At 33.4% G+C, this 20718-nt stretch overlaps 1 protein-coding gene across 1 annotated transcript; it reads right to left on the bottom strand.

Annotated features, from left to right (window-relative positions):
- Nucleotides 1-17887: 17887 nt before the first annotated feature.
- On the bottom strand, nt 17888-19500 carry LOC131049168 (peroxidase 12). Its single transcript, XM_057983200.2, has 4 exons — nt 19149-19500; nt 18880-19065; nt 18620-18788; nt 17888-18533 (listed from the first exon to the last, which is right to left on the bottom strand). Exons 1-4 carry the CDS (start codon nt 19410-19412, stop codon nt 18067-18069), a joined length of 1086 nt encoding a protein of 361 aa, XP_057839183.2. The 5' UTR covers nt 19413-19500; the 3' UTR covers nt 17888-18066.
- Between the last annotated feature and the right edge of the window lie 1218 nt (nt 19501-20718).

The raw sequence follows: 20718 nt of genomic DNA, 5'->3' as shown, positions 1-20718 counted from the left end.
TAATATTTTTAGTAATATAGCATTAATAGTTGTGATTTTAAATTTGTTAGCATTGATCATGGGGAATCATAATTGAATGAAATGTGTTCTTAAGATCCGAAAGATAACAAATCATGTGTTGCCACATCAACACACCAATAAACACATCTTGATGCACAACTACTTCTTTCAAAGGTTTTTTTAGCCGCCTCAACAAGAAGCATGGTGATATGAAATCACATTTGATGATGTTGCCTTGGAAACTTAGTCGTAAGCAAGAGACTTGTCAAATAGGTTGTTGTAAAAAATTGAGAGTGATTTGAAATTACCATGTAGAATTTAAAAGGTTCGAAAGGAATGCTCAACTACTATGTCTTCTCCTCTAATAAACCAAATAAATAAATTCAATCATACTTTTCATTAATATATATCATAAGATTTCCACACATTTTCAATCACTTGTACAAGTTACTGCTTCAGCTTCAAGCCAACTAGATCACTGAAAAATGAATTACAAAGTAAGATAAGAAAAAAATAAATGTATTTGTTCGAGTATACTTGATAAACAAGCATTGGCAATGTTGTTGGCACCATCATTTTTTTATTTTGCATAAGATACTCTAGTTTTCCATAGTTTTTTTACATGGATTAGAGTTCTAAATTTAGATTTTGTATGAGATTGTAATAATTACATGCTAAATTTTGTAATCTTCTAGAAGTTGTCCATGAATTCTATATAAATAAGCATTTTGTAGTGAATTTTAGATCAATTGATCCTTGATTAATTTGTAATCTCTTTTTTGAATAAAAAGTTTTATTTGTTGAACAATGTGTAATTTTTAATAAATTTATGAAACGTGAATCGTATGCCCATCGACAATACGTAAGGTGTTTGTGAAGGGACGGGATACGTGAATCGTATGCCCATCGACAATACGGAAGGTGTTTATGAAGGGACGGGTCTATTCGCGTTTTTTACACAATCGATTTTGCAATAAACAGCTGTAATTGACTAACACGTCACTATCACCCTGTACGAAAGGTCTGTTTTGGAGCCAGAATAGCTTCAACCTTGCCTTTGTGAAGTATGAAAGTGAGAAGTAAACATTAGACACTAGTCAAAGCCGTGTGGAAGATAAGCATCGGGAAAACACTGCCTTACAACGAAACCGAGGTATCCGCATTAATTTATACGGTGAACACTTGAGCATAGAGTCGACTTAATGCCAAAAGTAGCGCACTCGAAAGATTTTTTAATTAATTAATAAATAAAGTGAATGGTACATCTTATCTGCTGAATAGACATTTAAGTCAAAAGAGGGAAGAATATTGAATATTGTAGTCGCTGAAATGAAAAGCCGGGCCGACAAAAAAGGTAGAAATAAGGAAATTTGTGGGTGGCACACGTCTTCTACTGCAAACATGTCAAATTTCCGCGTTTGAACGAGTCAAAAGATTATAAATACATAGCCTTTGGAGAGTGAAATTTGCAGGCATCAAAACTGTAATTCAGGATATATACTGAATTAAGCTCAACCAGCATTTTGAAAGAAAACTCCATCTTCAATCCTCAAATTTCTTCGTCTTCTTACTCCACATAAATCCTAGGAAGAAGCAGGTTTTGCTTTTTAAAATAAATGCGGCTCCAAACATGTATGTCTTCACGTGGTGTACACCATTAAAGTAGAGATATGGAATGCTGAGCACAATTGTGGTCCTTCAAATAGTTAAATGAAGGATAGGGTGGTATGTAATGTGAGTGTTAACTCATCTAGTGTGATTTCATATTATGCTTTGGCTGATTTGTGATGGGCAAAGCTTTTTCGAATAATATATTAGTATTTTTATGAGGAGGAAATATGATGGTTATTATATATGTGTTAAATTGTTTGTAATATTTTGAATTTTTTTATATTACATATTTTTCTGCATAATCAATAGAAGAAATGATATGTAACAATTTCAATTTTGAAAAAAATATAGTCTATATTTCTTATGCTTCTATCAAATAAATCTGGAATAAGCTTTTTACTTGTTCATTTTTTTTATTCCTACATATTAAATGGGAACAAAAAATTCTTATTACTATTTTTGAAGTTTACATGATAATAAAAAAAAAATTGTTTCATTCATTATGAATAGATTGAAGTAGCAAAAATTTCAAGTAGTTGAAACTTTCCTTGCCTTGTGTCTTAAAAAAAAAAACTTTAACTTGCAACAAATATTTTTTATATGTTTAGATATACTTTTCATTTACTTTAAATAGTTTGAATAAGCAACTATAGGAATATTAATTTTGGTTCGTATCACTTTCTCTTTTTTTTGTTATTATTCTTCTTGCAAACTCTACACGTTTTTCTCATTGGTATCTTTGACAAAATAATACAATTTCTGTAAATGTTAAGGTAATTCACTTACCATTTTTCAACAATTTTTTGATGTGAATCCGTTCTCTTTCTTGTTTCAATCTCACAAAACTCAACACAAAACCCATATAAACAGATTTTCTCTCCTCATAATTTGAATTCACAATTGCTTAACAAACCCAGTTTAAAGTAAAACAAACACAAAAAAAATGTAAGCCCAAGAGAAAACCTCTCCATTTATTTGAACTTAATCACGCAATCACTCCATTCTCTATTCAATGCAATGCTCTGTTTCATCATTGCTTATGGATCTGCACACCTTGCCCACATCCACTCTAACACCATGTGCACAACTTCTTCTCATATTCTTCTATTCTCCTACTTCCTCATGCACAAGGACTCTCTTGATTGATTGATGCCCCCTTTTGCTATCTTCTCAACACAACTCTGTTGCAACCCACATCACTTGCGACAGAAAGGTCTCACCTTTTGATATCACACACGCAAACCATAAGAAGATTTTTTAAAACCAGATGAACATGTTTTTATTTGACAATCTTGGATTAATGACAAATTAGACGTTATTAGCCCCCAAATAAAACAAACAAGATTTGGCTAAACTCTGCAAGTCAAATTAATTTTGTTGTGATTAAAATATTAGGTCAATAAGTTAAAATTGTATGAGTTTGTTTAATTATGTTATTAGTTCTTAAAATTTATGAGGCCGATCATAAAATTATAACATTCTTTCTATACTAAGAATCTATCTTTCATGTATGTTACTAAATGAGGTGAATAGATTATACCTCTAAAATATGTGGCTTAGTTTTCAGTGATTTTTGAAATAATTTTATTAATTAGAGATATAACATTTCTACAATCCATCAAATTTTTGTACTAGATTTCTGGATAAGATTGTGTGCGAATTTTTAGATCAATGTTTCGGATCACACTCTGTGATCCATCATCAAGATGCATGAGAGCACAAGAAGAAAACGTTGATCTAAAAACTCGCGATGTTATCCAGAAATCTACTAGAAATTTTTTAATTAGATTTATATGATGACCTTTAATATCAATTTTTAATTTATTGATTGTTTAACTTTATTGTCATATAATTGCTATATAGAAATTATTTATTATTGCCCACTATATAATAAAAAACATTTAATATGATAAATATTTATATAAGACAATATAAATAAAATAAAATATATCAAGCATTAATACACTAAAATATATAAATAAACATAAAATTATTATAATATTACTTTAAAAAATAAAAAACCAATATGATAAAAATTAATCTAATATTAGCTTAAAATAAGATTATATAATCAATTTTATTATAAATTAATATATCACTATTGATATAACATAATTTGTTAGACAAAATAAATATGATATAATATCTATTAAACAATTTAATACTGTTAATGTATTATAATATATTAAATAACATAATTATAATATAATATTATAATTATAGTTTTTTTTAAGGATCAATTAAAGATAAGGCTAAGGTTAATATTAGTTTATACTTAGGGTTAACATTTGTTTGATAAATATTATGATTGATGTATTGTTCACAGTTTCAAATATAAAAATATTAAATACCAATTCTAATTGAATTTTTGCTCAAATTAATAAAAAAATTGTTACTTTTAGTCTAACAATTCATCCTAACCCCGCAACCAACATTAATTCTAAGTCTAACCATAAACATAACATACCATAATCCTAACCTTTAAAGACATGGGTTGGGAGAGAGACACATAAAAGAGGGAGAGATATATTTTGTAAATTGGACACAAGTTCCCTACCATAATTCTTTGATTTAGTTTTTAAAATGTAATGATGCATAACTTGACCACAAACTAAGTATTGACATCTTCTTGAAATGCCACCAAGTGATCCCTTATTCACACATGATACTGTTGGCATTTTGATGATGTTTTGATTGTCATTGATGGACACACACTTTCTTTATGGTGGACACACACTTTACTGATGTATGAGTTATGCTCAACTAGTAATTCTTCCAACCGGTATTGTGTATTGTGTAATGTATAGTCTTTAGACTATCTTTTTTTTGCAGAAAATGTTTACCAGTCACAGATTGATTGAAGACCCAAGCAGTATGAAGACCCAAGAGGTACGAAGGAACAAAGCGGTAGTTAACATTTTCCAGTCTTCATTTTTGTCAAACCAGTAATCGATATATTATATTAACCGGTATTACTCTGTGATGAGTTACCAACAGTATTTTTGTAATGTGTAATGAGTTATCATCCATTGACACCTTGGCGGTGATCTTGTGTTGTGTTACCAAATGTGTCTAGATGCACTGAACCTAGGAACTTGTAATCTAATCCTATTGGATCGACATGAAATCAGTTTCCTTCATAAGGACATCATGTCTAGGGTTTACATGTATGAGACAGAGTATGAGAGATGTGTGATAGAAGAGGTTATGTGCGATCATTTTAGAGAAGATTAAGTCTATGTGAAGAGTTAGAGTGTGGAGATATTGAAGACTGAAGTAATGTTGAAATGCATTAACAATGAGCTATCAAGGATCTAATTAAGTAGACTGTGCTATTAGCTATATCACTCACTTGTTGATTACTCACATCTTCGACAAGTCTGAAACCCTTAATCGGGTAGGCCCAACAAAGCCTTTCTAAATCCTCTAACAAGGTGGTTCACAACCGTGGATCTGAAATCCTTTAACAAGGTAGTCTTTAACAGGACTTATCTCCTAATAGAGATCTAGATTCCTAATAGGATTTGTTTTGGTGAAGAACATTGTATGACCTTAACCAGTCTAGTTTCTATTCTATAGATAGTTACTTGTGAGTTTCTGCTCACCGTGGTTTTTCCCATTTGGGTTTCCACATCAAATATCTTGTGTTATGGTGATTGTGCTTTTGTGGGTGAATTCTTTATTTTCTATTTGGTTTGCATTTATCTTAACTGGTTTATTAGTGAAATTATTGTACCAGTTATTTGCTAAAGTGTTTAAGAGTTTGTTTACAGTATTTTTTGGTATACTAATTCACCCCCCCCCCTCTTAGTATTCATCAATTGATATCAGAGCCAACTTTTCTTAAAATCTAACCACTTGGAAGGAGAAATGGGGGAATACAGTGTGAGGGAACTTACTCATCGTCTCACTCAGACTGAGAGAGCCTATGATGAACTCAAAGTCAAGTATAAAGCCTCTTTGGCCAAAAGAAGAGAGCATGCTGAAAAAATGATGGAACTTATTGAAAATAGCTCTTCTGATGAAGCAGACATGGATGCCCTAGTTGAAGAAGTTCAAAAATTAAATAAATCTAATGCCAACCTGAGAAGGGAGTTGGAAGGACTGACTATCAGAATGTGTCAAGAACTTGAGAACAGAAGGAAAGCTGAAGATCTAGTAAAAGACAAAGATCATGAGATCTCCAAGCTGAAGCAAGAGATCAGTGCCCTTACCGCTCATCTTCAAGAGAGTAAAGTGGAAAAAGAAGAAATGCTAGGTGAACTAAACATGGCCATTTCTGAGAATGCAACCTTGAAGGAATCCAATGCTGCTATTTCCAAGGAACTTACTGAATCAAAGGAGATACTTGCCAAATTCAATCAGAGTTTTGCTAAGCTAGAACAAAAGCTAGAATCGACAAAACCAGTAAAAAATACCATTGGACTTGGTTTCTCTAGATATGAGGAAGGTGAGACCTCTGGAACAAAAGCTGAAGCATCAAAGAAGCAACCGACATCCAAGGATAAAGGTAAGAAAAATTTTAAACCTATTTGCTTTAATTGTCTCAAAGAAGGACATATTGCTAATGTGTGTAGAAGCAAGACATAACAATTTTCCTTATTTTCTAAACAATAAGCCTAGATCCAATAGATTCAATGGAAAGTGTTATGCATGCAACAAGTTTGGGCATAGATCATTTGAATGCAGGTCTGTTTTGCACAACACTGAGAGATACCCTCCAAGGACTCAAGGAGTTATCCCAGAACCTTCTATGAACCAGAATCCCAACCGGTACAATACCTATGACCATCGGTCAGGTGGTTATCAAGTGACAACTGGTTGGAAAGCAACTTGTTTGATCTATCGTGGTAGCGGTCACACTACTGCAACATGCAGAAGAAAGAATGTAAGTATGAATAATGGACCATGGAGAACACTTGGAATGGTATGCTATCATTGCAACAAACCGGGACACACTGCCAGAACTTGCAGACTGAGAAAGAACCTATCGGATGATATACCGATCACTCCAGAAGGGAGATTGATGTTGAAACTGTTCAAACAGAAATGAATAAAACTTGGAAAAAGAAACCAGAAGAAGTGTCATGGGATGAACCGATTTCTGCACCTAGTGTGGAAGTCTTTGAACCGGCAAACTGAGCTTCAGAAAAGCTTATGGGGAGCTATCGGTGAAATATTTCAAACCCTCAATTTATATTGGTAAAGACCTTAACCGATATATGTTACCTATCAATCGATAGAAGACTTGAAGTGGTAAAAGGCAAAATTAGGGTTTGTGCCCTAATGGTGATGCATTTATTATGGTAGGTGAAAGTTTATTTAAAAGAGATTTTTGACACCATTTTCACTTATTAGTTTTTGAGAGAAGAATTTTCAAAGTGCAGAGCGACTAAAGAGCGATTCATCTTGCGATTCAAAGCGAAATCAAAAATCTTGCAGAGGATCCAAAGATCTTTTCCAATCTATCAGTGAAGAATACTAAGCAGTAATCGAGCAAGTGAAGTGGTGTATTGTGGGTGACATTACCAAAACCCTAAATTTCGGATTGTGAAGGTATTTCTCAAATTTTTTTCTTATCATGGCTTCTGCATCACACTCCAATTCTAGTGCACCTGTAGATTCAGTTGAATTTATTCAAAGGAAAATGAAATATAATGCCCTATCCGAAATACCCACTAGAGTAATTGTTGAGGAAGATATTTGAGGGTATATTAATTGTAAATTGGAAGAACTAGGATCCTTGGTGATTCATTCCTAGATAAGTCTATTCTGTGGGGATGATAAGAAGATCAAACTGGAGTACAGTGTCCATGAGAAGATGAAATTACATAATGCGGTATATTTTCTCGAAGAGTTCATAGAAGATCATATTTGCATCATCCTCAGTAGAGTACATGGTGATAAGATGTACCTTGAGCGCATGCATGACATCACACTGGAGGCAATTCACATCGTCACTAGTTTCTACAACATTGGAGAGGTACTAGCACTAAGGAAGGTCACCAAAACTGAAATGACTAAGCTCATTGGTTCTCTGAGCAACTAACGAGCGATGACTGTCAACACCATCAAAGATGATTTGGTGAAGTATGCTTGCATGGTGATTGGTTACTGGATATTCTATGCCAGCAGAATGAATTCTATCCCAACTACTGCGGTGAATGCTGCTTATAGAATGATTAAAGAAAATACTACATTTGACCTATGTACCTATTTGCAGAAGCAATTGCTATTGAACCTAAAGTCTATTAAACAAGATAATGCTTTAAGGTTCAGGTTTGGACAACTTCTAGTTGGCTTATTCTTCTACTTTCAAGGTTTTTTCCCTGGAGTAGGTGATGTGCAATGGTCTGCTGACCTACCAGTCTCCAGACAAATCAAGGAAAGCCTACAAATAGTGGGAACTGGATATCCTGAGGTTCTTAATAAGTATTTTGATGAATTTAGGAGGAAAATGAACCTGAGAATGAGGATATCAGATGATATTGTGAAGAATTATTAAGATGACATGTGCTTCACAATAAAGGTAGATGAATGAATAATGGAAGCGGTGGAACCCAGAAAGGAAGAAGTTGAACCAATGGGATATGAAGTGGTGAACGACATGCTGATCAAGTATGCCTCTACCCTACTCACCTCACCACTAGATGCAAATAAAAAGAGAACCGACACCTATTTGGAGAGGGTAACACTGGTTGAAGAACCAAAACAGAAAAAGGATAAAGCAGTGCCATCAGTATTTGCATCAGTTACCTCTGCTAGTCCAAAAGTGACCAAGCGGTCATCTGCTAAGAAGAAACTTGAGGCTATTCCTGCTAAAGTCTTTGAGAGGAAGTAGAAAACCAAAACCAACTCACTGGAGTCAAAGGATACTGAACCAAAAATTCAACCTAAGAAGACAAGACAATCAAGCAAGAAGGCAAAGTCTATTGGTAATGCACCTGCAACTTCAGCACTGGTATATATAGACATTTCTTCTTATAAGCCAATGACACATTGTCAAAGGACTCTTAAGAATATATTAGGAGGAAAGTGCTTGATGATTTAAAAGAATATTTTGACGATTTTACTGATAGTGAGAAAGAAGAAGTAGAGTAGGAAATCATTAAATATTTATGTGTTAATGATCGATCACCATAAAAAATTAGATCAGTTACACTTGATTCTTTATATAATTCTTTAGATAACAAATGGCGCATTACCATTGAGAAAGAACATGAGATCAAGGAGAAAAATTTTGCATAATATTTTTCTGATGCTTCTAATTCATAATTATTTGAGATGATGTATAAGAACAAAGGCCTCTTCTTCATGCGAAGGAGAAGACTTAGGCTGCTAGAAGGTAGAGCTTTTGAAGTGGAAAAAGACACACATTTACAAGGTAAAGCTGCTATTAGATTACACCAAGTGTCTGAGGCCAATATAAAGGCTGAAAAAGAACCGAACCTATCCTCAGGTAAACTAGATGAAGTATTTAACAGTGAAGGTGAAAGAGAGACAGAGCAAATGGATCCCATTGATGTTGATGCATTAGATGTTGAGGATATCACTCCTGACAAAGAACATGCAGAGAAAGAGAAACGAGACAGAGAAAAAACAGAGAAAGAAAAACAGGACAAAGTAGAGAGAGAGGAACACGACAAGGAAAAGGTTGATAAAGAGAAAGCGGAGAAAGAGCAAGCGGGAAAAGCAAGACAAGAAGAAATCAAGAAAGAAGAGGAGAAGAGAAAAGAAGAGGAGAAGAGGAAAGAAGAAGAGAAGAAGAAAGAAGAAGACAAGTGGAAGGAAGAAGAGAAGAAGGAGGAAGAGAAGAAAAAGCAGGAAGAAGACAAGAAGAAGGAAGAACTGAAGAAGAAACAAGAAGAGGAGAAAAATAAGAAAGAAGAGGAAAAGAAAAGAGTAGCAGAGGAGAAGGAAGCAGAGAAAACCAGACAAGTGGAGATTCCTAAGGCAACTGGTGGTCAAGCCAAACTGGTTGACACCACCAATCCTATTGATCTTCAATCTGCAGATGAGTCTGAGTTACTTCATAGCATAAAACTTGCATAGGAGAGACTGGAAGCATTGCAGAGGAAGAAGGAACAGGATGTCATTCAAACTGTGATTGACACCCTTATAGTCTGATTCCCGGTACTAACCTCCCCAATACCGATTCCTCTTTTGGTCCAAGCTCAAACTTCTTTGTACCATAGTGGAGGACCAAGTACAATGCTTGGAAGATGTTGTTGCAGCCACTGCGAAGAAGAATCATGAAAAGGCACTCAACACTGCCTTAGTCAAGAAAATGAATGAGCTCCGGTCACAACTTCTAAAGCAACAAAAGGATATCAATGTTGCTGTGGATGAGGGAAAATTACTGTTGAGTAAAATCTGCCAACCCCATCTATTTTGTGATGATGTGCTTAAACAAAAAGATAAACTCCAATCGGAGTTACAGGCATATATAAGCAACTTCAAGATGCCATATGATTTCTTCACTACATATGGGCAAACAATTCATCACTATCAGCTTCAGACTGCCAAAATGGAATCAAAAATCTGTAATTGGACCAGAGATTTGTAGGAGCTTCAACTGGTCGTATTGCCAAGACTGCAGATTCTTTAGAAATGTTTTCTCAATCTGGAAGCCGTCACGGTAACACAAGAAATGAGTACCATTGATTCTATGGAAGAACTAGTATTCCGGATGCAGACAGAAAGTGAGGTTGCTACCTCATTACTTGAGTCATGGACATTGGCCATGAAAACTTTTATGCAAGACTTTAAATCTATTTTTGATAAGTTTCATTCCTTATTGTCATAAACATTTACTCTATTTTTATATATAAGGAAACATGGGTTATTCTGCATTACTTTGTCATTGTTGGCAAAGGGGGAGTGGTATTTAAAATTTTGGTGAATGTTACCATTTCATGTACTTTCATGTTACCGCTTTGGGGGAGTAGTGTATATTGTAATTTCTGCAAAAAGGGATAGTGTATATGCTTAGGGGGAGTAATTTTGATTATGACATTTTTTGTTGTAAAAATACTTAGATGTCAAAATTCTCTTAGTGTTGCCATAAATGCCAAAGGGGGAGATTTTTAGCATTTTGATGATGTTTTGATTGTCACTGATGGACACACACTTTCTTTATGGTGGACACACACTTTACTGATGTATGAGTTATGTTCAACTAGTAATTCTTCCAGCTAGTATTGTGTATTGTGTAATGTATAGTCTTTAGACTATCAGTGTTTTGCAGAAGATGTTTACCGGTCACAGATTGACTGAAGACCCAAGCGGTATGAAGACCCAAGCGGTACGAAGGAACAAAGCGGTAGTTAACATTTTCCAGTCTTCATTTTTGTCAAATCGGTAATTAGTATATTGTATTAGCTGGTATTACTCTGTGATGAGTTACCAACCGGTATTTCTGTAATGTGTGATGAGTTATCATCCACCAACACCTTGGCAGTGATCTTGTGTCGTGTTACCAAATGTGTCTAGATGCACTGAACCTAGGAACTTGTAATCTAATCCTATTGGACAGACATGAACTTAGTTTCCTTCATAAGGACATCATGTCTAGGGTTTACATGTATGACATAGAGTATGAGAGATGTGTGATAGAAGAGGTTATGTGCGATCATTGTTTGAGAAGATTAAGTCTGTGTGAAGAGTTAGAGTGTGGAGATATTGAAGACTAAAGTAATGCTGAAATGCATTAAGAATGAGCTATCAAGGATCTAATTAAGCAGACTATGCTATTAGCTAGATCACTCACTTGTTGATTACTCACATCTTCAACAAGTCTAAAACCCTCAACCCGGTAGGCCTAGCAGAGCCTTTCTAAATCCTGTAACAAGGTGGTTCACAACTGTGGATCTGAAATCCTTTAACAAGGTAGTCTTTAACAGGACTTATCTCATAATAGAGATCTAGATTCCTAACAAGATCTGTTCTGGTGAAGAACATTGTATGACCTTAACTGATCTGGTTTCTATTATGCAGATAGTTACTTGTGAATTTCTGCTCACCATGGTTTTTCCCATTTGGGTTTCCATGTCAAATATCTTATGTTATGGTGATTGTGCTTTTGTGGGTGAATGTTTTATTTGCTATTTGGTTTGTATTTATCTTAACCGGTTTATTAGTGAAACTATTGTACCGGTTATCTATTAAACTATTTAAGAGTTTGTTTACAGTATTTTTTGGTAGACTAATTCACCCCCCGCTCTTAGTATTCATCATGTACAATATATGGAACAAATATGTGAATTTTGACAAGTTTTAAAATTTTGCGAAACTATAAAAAATGATAAATAATTTTGGATCCATGTAAAATCATTTTTTGAATACTATTTTTTAACTTTAAAACTTTGGTGGTTTTTTCTTTTTCTTTTGTGTTGATTGATTCAAAAGATAAGTATTCACTAGAGATATAACGATTCATATCTTATATCATACGCACATTTTATATTATTCATAATTCTACATAAATTTACTCTTAATCATATTTAGAAATCCAAAACTTTTAACATATATTAGTAGCCTACCCATTGCACCTTCATTTGGTGCGAGCGCTAATTTTGTTATTATAAGGTTTCACTAAAACCTGTCTCACGCCTGAAATCCATCTTGTATCTGGTAAAGTGGGTTTGAAATCCATCTGGTTAAACAGCCGGATAATAGTTTTGCGAGACACACCATCAGCCGGAACGTTCACGCCATCACCCTCCAAAATCAAATCATATCCTCTAAAATAAAATCGTCTCTGTCAAATCTTACCTTTAAATGGGTAACTCCTGCTTTTTATATCTCTCATCATAAATCGTCACTAGTTTCTTTTTATCCACCGCCATTGAACCACTGCAAACATTTCATAGATTCTGATACTCATTTCCAACACCGCATCCATTGTCTCAATCATGTCGTTCCATTCCAGCCGTCTCACTCCCCTTCAGTGCAGCCTCAGATTCATCTACGAAGAGTTTATCTGTAGATGTGTACGGAAACTGTGAAAGCATGGATAAGGTATGTGAATTGGTCGACTGATCAAATGCCTCCTTGAGAAGCTTTCAAGAAATTGCAATTTGCATGTGTAACGCTAGAATCCAGAAACTTTGCCAGCATCCTCCCTGCCTGTGCCAAAATGGGAGCTTAGGAATAGGATATGGGCATCCGTCGACTATCCCGACAGATATGCATGCGTAGGAAGGCACGTGGATTATATGACATCATTTGTTAAAGAGATGTCATCTCATGGAATGTTGCAATTGGCAACGATGACCAAAATGTCTTAGGCGAGCGTGTTAATAAGCCCCATTCAAGAGGCTCCAGCAGAAGGCTAAGAATCACAAACAAGGTTTTGGGCCCTATGATGGTATAACTATTTGGGTTTAAACTTCAAGTGCACCTCTATCAATCAATCTATTCGAATTGACTGTGGCACGAGTCTCTTTACAATATGCATTAGCTTGAAAGTTTTAAAGCCTTTTTAACACATCGTATTAAGAGGGATCAGCTTCACAACAGTCGATTGCTTTTTGCTTGAAGGTTCTAAAGCCCTTACAACCATGCCTTGAACAAACCTTGCAGACAACTCTTCGAGGTATTTCGTCAAACGGTTCATGTGCTTTGACATTGCTTCCTCATTTTATACGCATGCCTTACCAAAGCATTTTCAACTATACCATGAATCACGTTTATCAAACCAAATCCAATTGTTATCTATTCACTATAGTGGCAAACCAAAATGTCTTGAATCTGAAAATACCCTGTTGTCTTCATATGCCACGTCAATTCCTCCAATAAAAGAAGGAAACTAACAACAAAGGTTGTGGGATTCGGTTAGCACCTGCTAATTGCATTTGCTTGACAGCTTTCCAGCAAATTTACCTTGTCCATAACATGCAATCACCACATTTTATGAGATTGGATTACTCTGAAGTGTTTAGTCAGACACATTGAAGACATTTATAAATGCTTCCATGTTTCTGCCATAGGGTAAGAGAGAATGCTAGCAAAAAGTAATGGTATTTAACTCTACACATACGAATTGCATTTAGTTGGAAGTTTCTAAATCCTTTTCAATCAAAAAGATTTTGTGTATATCCTGCAACAATGGCATCCATGAGATAATCATCACTTTTAGGCACTCATTTTAACAGGCTGCTGGCCTTGTCTCTGTTCCACATTTTGTATGTATTCCACAGGAGCAATCTTCAACTATAATGTCTCGCAAAAATTCATTTTGCGCTTAAACACCTCTGTTTGGAAGAATCGTGAAAGACAATTATGAATTTCTTGAAATAATTGGAAAAATAAATGCCCAAATAAGGAGGTTAGAAAGTTAAGCTTTTCAGAGAAACAGAGTATAATGGTTAAGAAGTTAAGAAAAATGAGCAATGGAGCACAAGGAGGTTAAGAAGTTAAGGAAATGAGCATTACAGTACAATGGTTAAGGAGTTAACTTTTTGAGCAAGGAGCACTTGAAGTTTGGTTGATTGAATATTTTAAATTTAGTAATAAATTGTTAATGTTTTAGTGCAAATTTAGTAATATATTTTTTAATTTGCATTTAATGAGGTTTTTCTTATATACAATGTTTCAAGAGTTATAGATTTTTGGTTTAAGAGAAAAAGAATATCAATTGTAGAGAAACTTGGTAATACTCTTCAGGTTTTATGTCAGACAAGTATGGCTTGATAGAAGAACTATCTACACTCAAGGTCATGAGCTTGGAAGAAGAAATTCCTAGCAATGAATGTTGGAACTATGTCAATGATTTTGGTTGTATGTAATGAATATCTCCCTAATAGCATAGCTTTTTTACACAAATATTTATGTGAATAATCCCTTCAAATGGATCTAATAAAGTTGAATTGATAAAATACTTAGATGACCAAAGTTTAGGAAACCTATTTGGAAACATGGTATTTCATAAGCACTAGATGTATGACATCACATATAAGTCAAAATCTCAAGTCATGCAACTTTCCATAAAAATGGAGCATTCATTCAAACATGTGGGTCTATAATCTATAACATATTCACCATATGTTCATGTTTCTTTGTGTAATCATTTAAATAAAATCTTGCTAACTAATCCTCATAACAACACAAGAAAGAGAAAAACAAACACCCCATTTTACAATGCAATGCTTACCCTTTGTGATAGTTAATAAAATAATAGAAAAAAAATCTCTAGTGATTGACATAGCTATTGGGATCTTTGTAATTATTCCTTGGATGCTCCGTATACATGTATATGTAAGCACCGCAACCCCCACTGACCAGTTGTTATGCTCACTCAAGACCAAGAAAATGTCTATATCAATTTTCTCTTTATTCTTTTGGTGCATAATTATAGAAAAGGTTATATAGAGGAGTACAAAGATATCATAAGATATTCCATTTGAAATCTACAACATATAGATTTATAACCCCTTACAAATGTAGATTCCTCAAATATAGGAGCACATTTTTCCTTGCAGATAGATGTCTCTTCCATATCACTTTTTTTTAAGAGTCTTTTCATGTCTTTTGAAATGAAAATGTGCCAACTACATGTATGGATCATGTCTTATTGTACAACATTTAAAAATGATAAGAAATTATATATTCACTCCAATCATTATATAGGCAATGTTGCAATCTTCTATTTATTTCACATGTATCAACATTTCACTTCTTTTGACATTATAGCTTATTATGACTATTGGTAGTTTCTATCATGCAAACTCTTAGTTTTTTTAGGGATATGTAACCCTGATTTTATTCATTTACATAGTTCTTGTCTTGATTGTTTACTTGAAATTGAATGTTGATTGCACGTGGGTACAATTATTTGCTAGGATTGGTTGCTTTAATACTACATCATCTAGTCCATTGCCATGATAATATTCATTCTTTGTCACCCCATTATATCTTATTGACTTCCAATATTCATCAACATTTTGTCCATCATTTCTAAGCAAATAATCATAATTATTATTATCAATGAGATAGTTGTGGTTAATGATTGTCAATATTGATTTTGATGGCTAGCTAGTTAGGTATAGATGCTTTAGTTATAAAAATTGAAAATCAGTTATATAAAATTAACAAAATATATTTTTAGTTTGTAGTCTTAACAACATGATATTTCTAACTTTAAATGTTGTATATCAAAATATTATTTTTACTTAATTTTGTGAGGGATTCTAAAATAAGAATATTAAAACTGTTAAGAATATTAATTAAATTTATTAAGTATTTTAATTATATCTAAGAATAATGATAGTTTACACTAATTAGATTATATTGAAAAAAAGATAGCAATTATACAAACAAGTCTAGGCATAAGGTGTTATTCTTTATAAAATAAACATAACCATTGCACCTCCACAACAATCTTGATGTAAAATTCATAAAGTACCTAAAATAAAGATTGTATTTCAAAATTATATACACAAAAAATAGACTTTTACATAAGATATTGTAAATTAAATTAATGCTATAAAATTATACTTTCTTATATATTGATTTATATAGTTCTCTATTGGTGTAAGCCTTACACCTCCTTTGAGTGCAAGTGCTAGTTGTTAAATTGATATCATATCTTTTTAGTATGTTTCCTTTTGCATTTTGATTTTATAGAAATTCAGCCAAGTGTGACAACAAGGAAAGCTATAAATTCCGGCCAAGAGATTCAATAGAAAGCATAGTTGAAATCAACACATATAATTCATTAGTTTTGTAATTTTGTTTCAAAATAGCAAGTCAACAAACATTTTTTAAAGAATTTTTTATAAAATTCTTGAATTCTCTATCAATCCAATGCTACTTTCAAAATTTTAGATCATTTTATATAAATTACAATTGAAATAACTATTAAACCTCATTTTGACACAAATACTAATTTACTAATATCTTCCACCCTATATACATTTAGTATTTGAAAATAATTCTAACTATAGAAATTTTAAAGATAAATTATAATGTTTAAAAACATACCAAAAATTACCTACAAGCCACACAACTTGAATTTTAAAAGGATTTGTTTGGTATTATAGTAATTCTCTCATTGGTAAACTATATATTTTATGTTTCATTAGAAAAAAATTAGGATTTTAGTTAGTTTAAAGAGATTAAGCATATATATGTGTGTGTGTGTGTGTGTTTATATGTAGATGTATATGTGTGTGTGTATGCATGTATGCATGTATAATTTCTAGCTATACATATTTATACGTGTACATATATGTATGCATATATATGTTTATATATACATGTGTATTATTGTATGTATATATGTATACATGTTCAATTTCTAACTATATATATATATATATATATATATATATATATATATATATACACCACTGTAAACAATACTATGTAAATGAAAACTTGTAAATTCAATAAGCGAAATAGTAAAAATTGCACCAACCTAGATTTTTTGGTTGCATGGGTGAGGGTTTCATAGGTTCGTAGGTTCACTGGGGCATAATACCGTCGAAAATGATAGTTATACCTTTCTTTAAAAAACATCTAAATAAATGGGTTGGATCGAAAGTTATGTTCGATCAAACCCATTAAAATATTATAAAAAATTGATTGATAAGACTTTTGATGGAACATTATGTTCGATCAAAAGTATTGAAAAAAAATTATTCAATTGAAAGTTTGTTTTTGTTCGATTGAATATAATATTCGATCAAAGAATGTAAAATTTTGGTTTTGGACAAATGAGTAGAATTAATTTTATCCAAAAAAGTGTAACCAACTATTGTGGGTTCACCCTTCAATTGTCAAGAAGAGCTTTCATATCTATTTGGCTTCTTGATGTTTTATAACTTGTCTAGAATGGGAGAGATTAAGGTAATCTTGTAGCAAATTACGTCTAGCATCACCTACCTCCCATATCTCGATGATCCCTTTTAAGTAAACGCTTAATCAATTTTGTCTAAATATTTTGAGTGGTTAATAGGCTTTGAGTGACAATCATATTTACATCAGATTGACCCTAAGGAAAGATATCATAGCCTTCCATTTGAACTAAAAATAATGATAATCTTTGAATTAAAATAAATTAAATATTTAGTTCCTCACATGTGAACAATCAACATAATTATTGCACCTCATATTGACACAAGTACTAATTTAATAATCTCTTGCATCCTAAATTCATTCATTGTTTCAAAATAATTCACACTTTACGAATTTTAGCACAAGCTTAAATTTTAAAATGACTAGAAATCTACTTTATATATTATCTTGAAAAGACTTTGACCGGATAAGAAAAGCCTAAAGCATAACTTGAATTCATATTAAGTGAGTGAACGCTTACTACTCCAATAATATGGATTACATGCCATCCTATCTTTTAATTAACTATTTGAAGGACTGACAATTATACTCAGCATTCCAGCTTTTTCTACCTCCATGCACTTATTTTAAAAAGAAAAAGCTGCTTCTTCCTATGATTTATGTGGAGTAAGAAGAAGAGGAAACTTGAGGATTGAGGATGGAGAAAACTGAAGAAGTTGGGTTTGCAACCTCACAATTCTCACGTATCTCTCCCTGGCTTCCGGTGAGGACATCTAGCTGACCCATCTTCAACATGCTCAAAACAAACTGTTCAAAGAAGGATGTTTGATTGACTGCAAAATTTGTTACCACGCTTCGGGTTCGACTGTCTGAGTAGAGAGTCTGGTCCGATGTGAAGAGCGTTTGCCGATTCAGAAGGTCCACGTAATATTTGTTGTCAAACACATTTGGGCTGCGAATATCCAAATTGGTGGTGTTGACTGTAGTGTTTGTGGGACAAGTGAGATAAAGTTGCTTTGCAAATGTCTGGTCGAGAGTGGGATCTTGTTCATTTTCTCCGGTCGTGCTGTCATACAGTCTGTTGTCGAAGGACGAGCAGTTCGCTCTGCCGATTGTGTGCCCACCTGAAATCATATATTGTAAGAAACAAAATCCCTGGGTATAATTATAACTTCAATAGGAACAAATACATATATCTAGAGATATGTACCTGAAAGAGCCACCAGATCCGTGAAATTAAGGCCTTTCAGAGACAAGACGCTCATAAGACCAGTTACGTTTGAACTGGGCGAAGGTAAATTCGCAAGAACGGTTGTTAGATTTGCGAAGGTAAGGCTGTCTCTCCTCCCTAGTGGTAATGGATAGAATGGCCCTCCAGCCTTCAAAACACACTCAAATTGTGTTAGAAAAAACCTTCTAAAAATGAAAAACTTAAGCTAATCATTGTGATTGAGACTAGAGGTTTAAGACCTTGTTGACAGAGTCACGAGCAGCCAAAGTTAATATGTCAGCGCATGAGACGATTCCACTGCAGGCTGCTTCCACTCTGGCTTTTATGTCATTAATGATAGTGAAGGCCATTGCTCGCAATGATACATTTGGAGGATCCACCCTCTCGCTTGTTGTCCCGTTCAGCAGAACTGAACCATCGCATCCCTGTCAAAATCATACACAAATCGATTAACAAAGACGAAACACCAAAAAATACATTTAAATGGGCAATTTTGATACGAATATACCTGGACGAAGCAGTCGTGGAAATGCAGTCTGAGGAGGCCAGCTGCCTGCGTGATATCTTGATTGAGATAAAACTCAATACGTTCTCTCACAATTGACTCCAAAGTTGGGCAACTTGTGTTGTAAAATGTCCAGGAAAGGCCGTCCACTGGAGTCGGGAAGCTTAAATCCCTTGCAGAGAATGCACTCGCAGAGGCACCCACCATATAAACGAAAGTTAGAATGAAAAAAGGCATGCTGCGCTTTCCCATATTTTCTTTCAGCATGCTTGTTAAGCTCAATTCAGTATATATCCTGAATTACAGTTTTGACGCCTGCAAATTTCACTCTCCACTAGCTATGTATTTATAATGCGGGAAGGGTGATCTCATGACTTTTTCAGTGGAGAAAATTTGACATGTTTGCAGAAGTATGCTACCCAGAAATTTCCTTTGTCTCTTTTGTGGGCACAACTTTTCATTTCACCTATTACAATATTCTTCAGTCCTCTTCTGAACTAGATATCTATACAGCATCTAGGATGTACCTTTCATTATATTTATTAAAAATTAAAAAATCTCTTTGAGTGCGCTACTTTAGGCATTAAATAATAAAATTAAAAAATCTTTTTGAGTGCGCTACTTTTGACATTAAATTTACTTTATACTCAAAAGTGTTCATCGTATAAAATAATATAGATACCTCGGTTTCGTTGTGGCCCACAGATTCAGTGAAGCCTGCTTTTAATTTTCAATTAGCTAATGTCTGAAATTACAAAAGAAAGGTCACAGAAATATCGTAATTGAATGTCACTGACAGAGACGTGCACGTTGGGGAAAGAGAACTCATAGTTACATTAAAGCAGAAAAGTTAAACGTGCCTCTAGACTTACTAGCTTTTAATTTGTAAAAAGAGGGCGGCTGAAACTTAAAGCCAGGCGTGGAAAGAAAAGTAATGACAAAGGTGTTTTCTTTGATGCTGCCTCAATGGTTGTGTTCCACACGGCTTTGACTAGGGTGTAATGTTTACCCGTAGCCACTTAAAAAGCAAACTTTAAAGGAGTATTCTCTTCTTAGGGTTAGGGTTTGCTTTTTAGATGACTGGATAGATAATCGTAAGTTCTTATTTTCATATTTTACAAATATCTTTTGTATTATTTATAGACATATAATTCACATTACTGTTCATTTGTCAAGTCCATTCGGACGTATTCATTGTGTCGTTTACTATCTTCACTATTGTGTTTTAAAATATTATATGATTTTTTAAGGTATTATGAAAAAATTATTGTATGAAAAGCATATATTTATAATCTTAAATCTTTTAAAAAATATAAATTTTAATATTAAAATTTAAATTATTAAAAATATATGAAAATTTAGATTATTTAAAAAGATTAAAACTATTATAAATAATAAAAATTAAATAAATTATACTTATAATTTTATAATTGAAAACATATTAAAATTAAGGCTATATAGATTAAATTGCCCCTATACCATTATCTCACATCCCTATACCATTGTTTCATGCTCCTAAACTATTTTCAATCATCTATTCTTTTCCTATTTTCACTTGCATTGAGAACGGTTG

Source organism: Cryptomeria japonica, chromosome 3, assembly GCF_030272615.1.
Source record: "Cryptomeria japonica chromosome 3, Sugi_1.0, whole genome shotgun sequence".
Taxonomy (NCBI): domain Eukaryota; kingdom Viridiplantae; phylum Streptophyta; class Pinopsida; order Cupressales; family Cupressaceae; genus Cryptomeria; species Cryptomeria japonica.
The sequence above is the reverse complement of the archived record's forward strand: the minus strand, read 5'-3'. Positions and strand labels throughout refer to the sequence as shown.

Coding starts and splice junctions, on each gene's coding strand:
- LOC131049168 (XM_057983200.2), bottom strand. CDS start 19,412: ATGCTGAAAGAAAATATGGGAAAGCGCAGCATGCCTTTTTTCATTCTA. Junction 19,066..19,148: donor TCCACGACTGCTTCGTCCAG/GTATATTCGTAT, acceptor TGATTTTGACAG/GGATGCGATGGTTCAGTTCT. Junction 18,789..18,879: donor CTCGTGACTCTGTCAACAAG/GTCTTAAACCTC, acceptor TGTGTTTTGAAG/GCTGGAGGGCCATTCTATCC.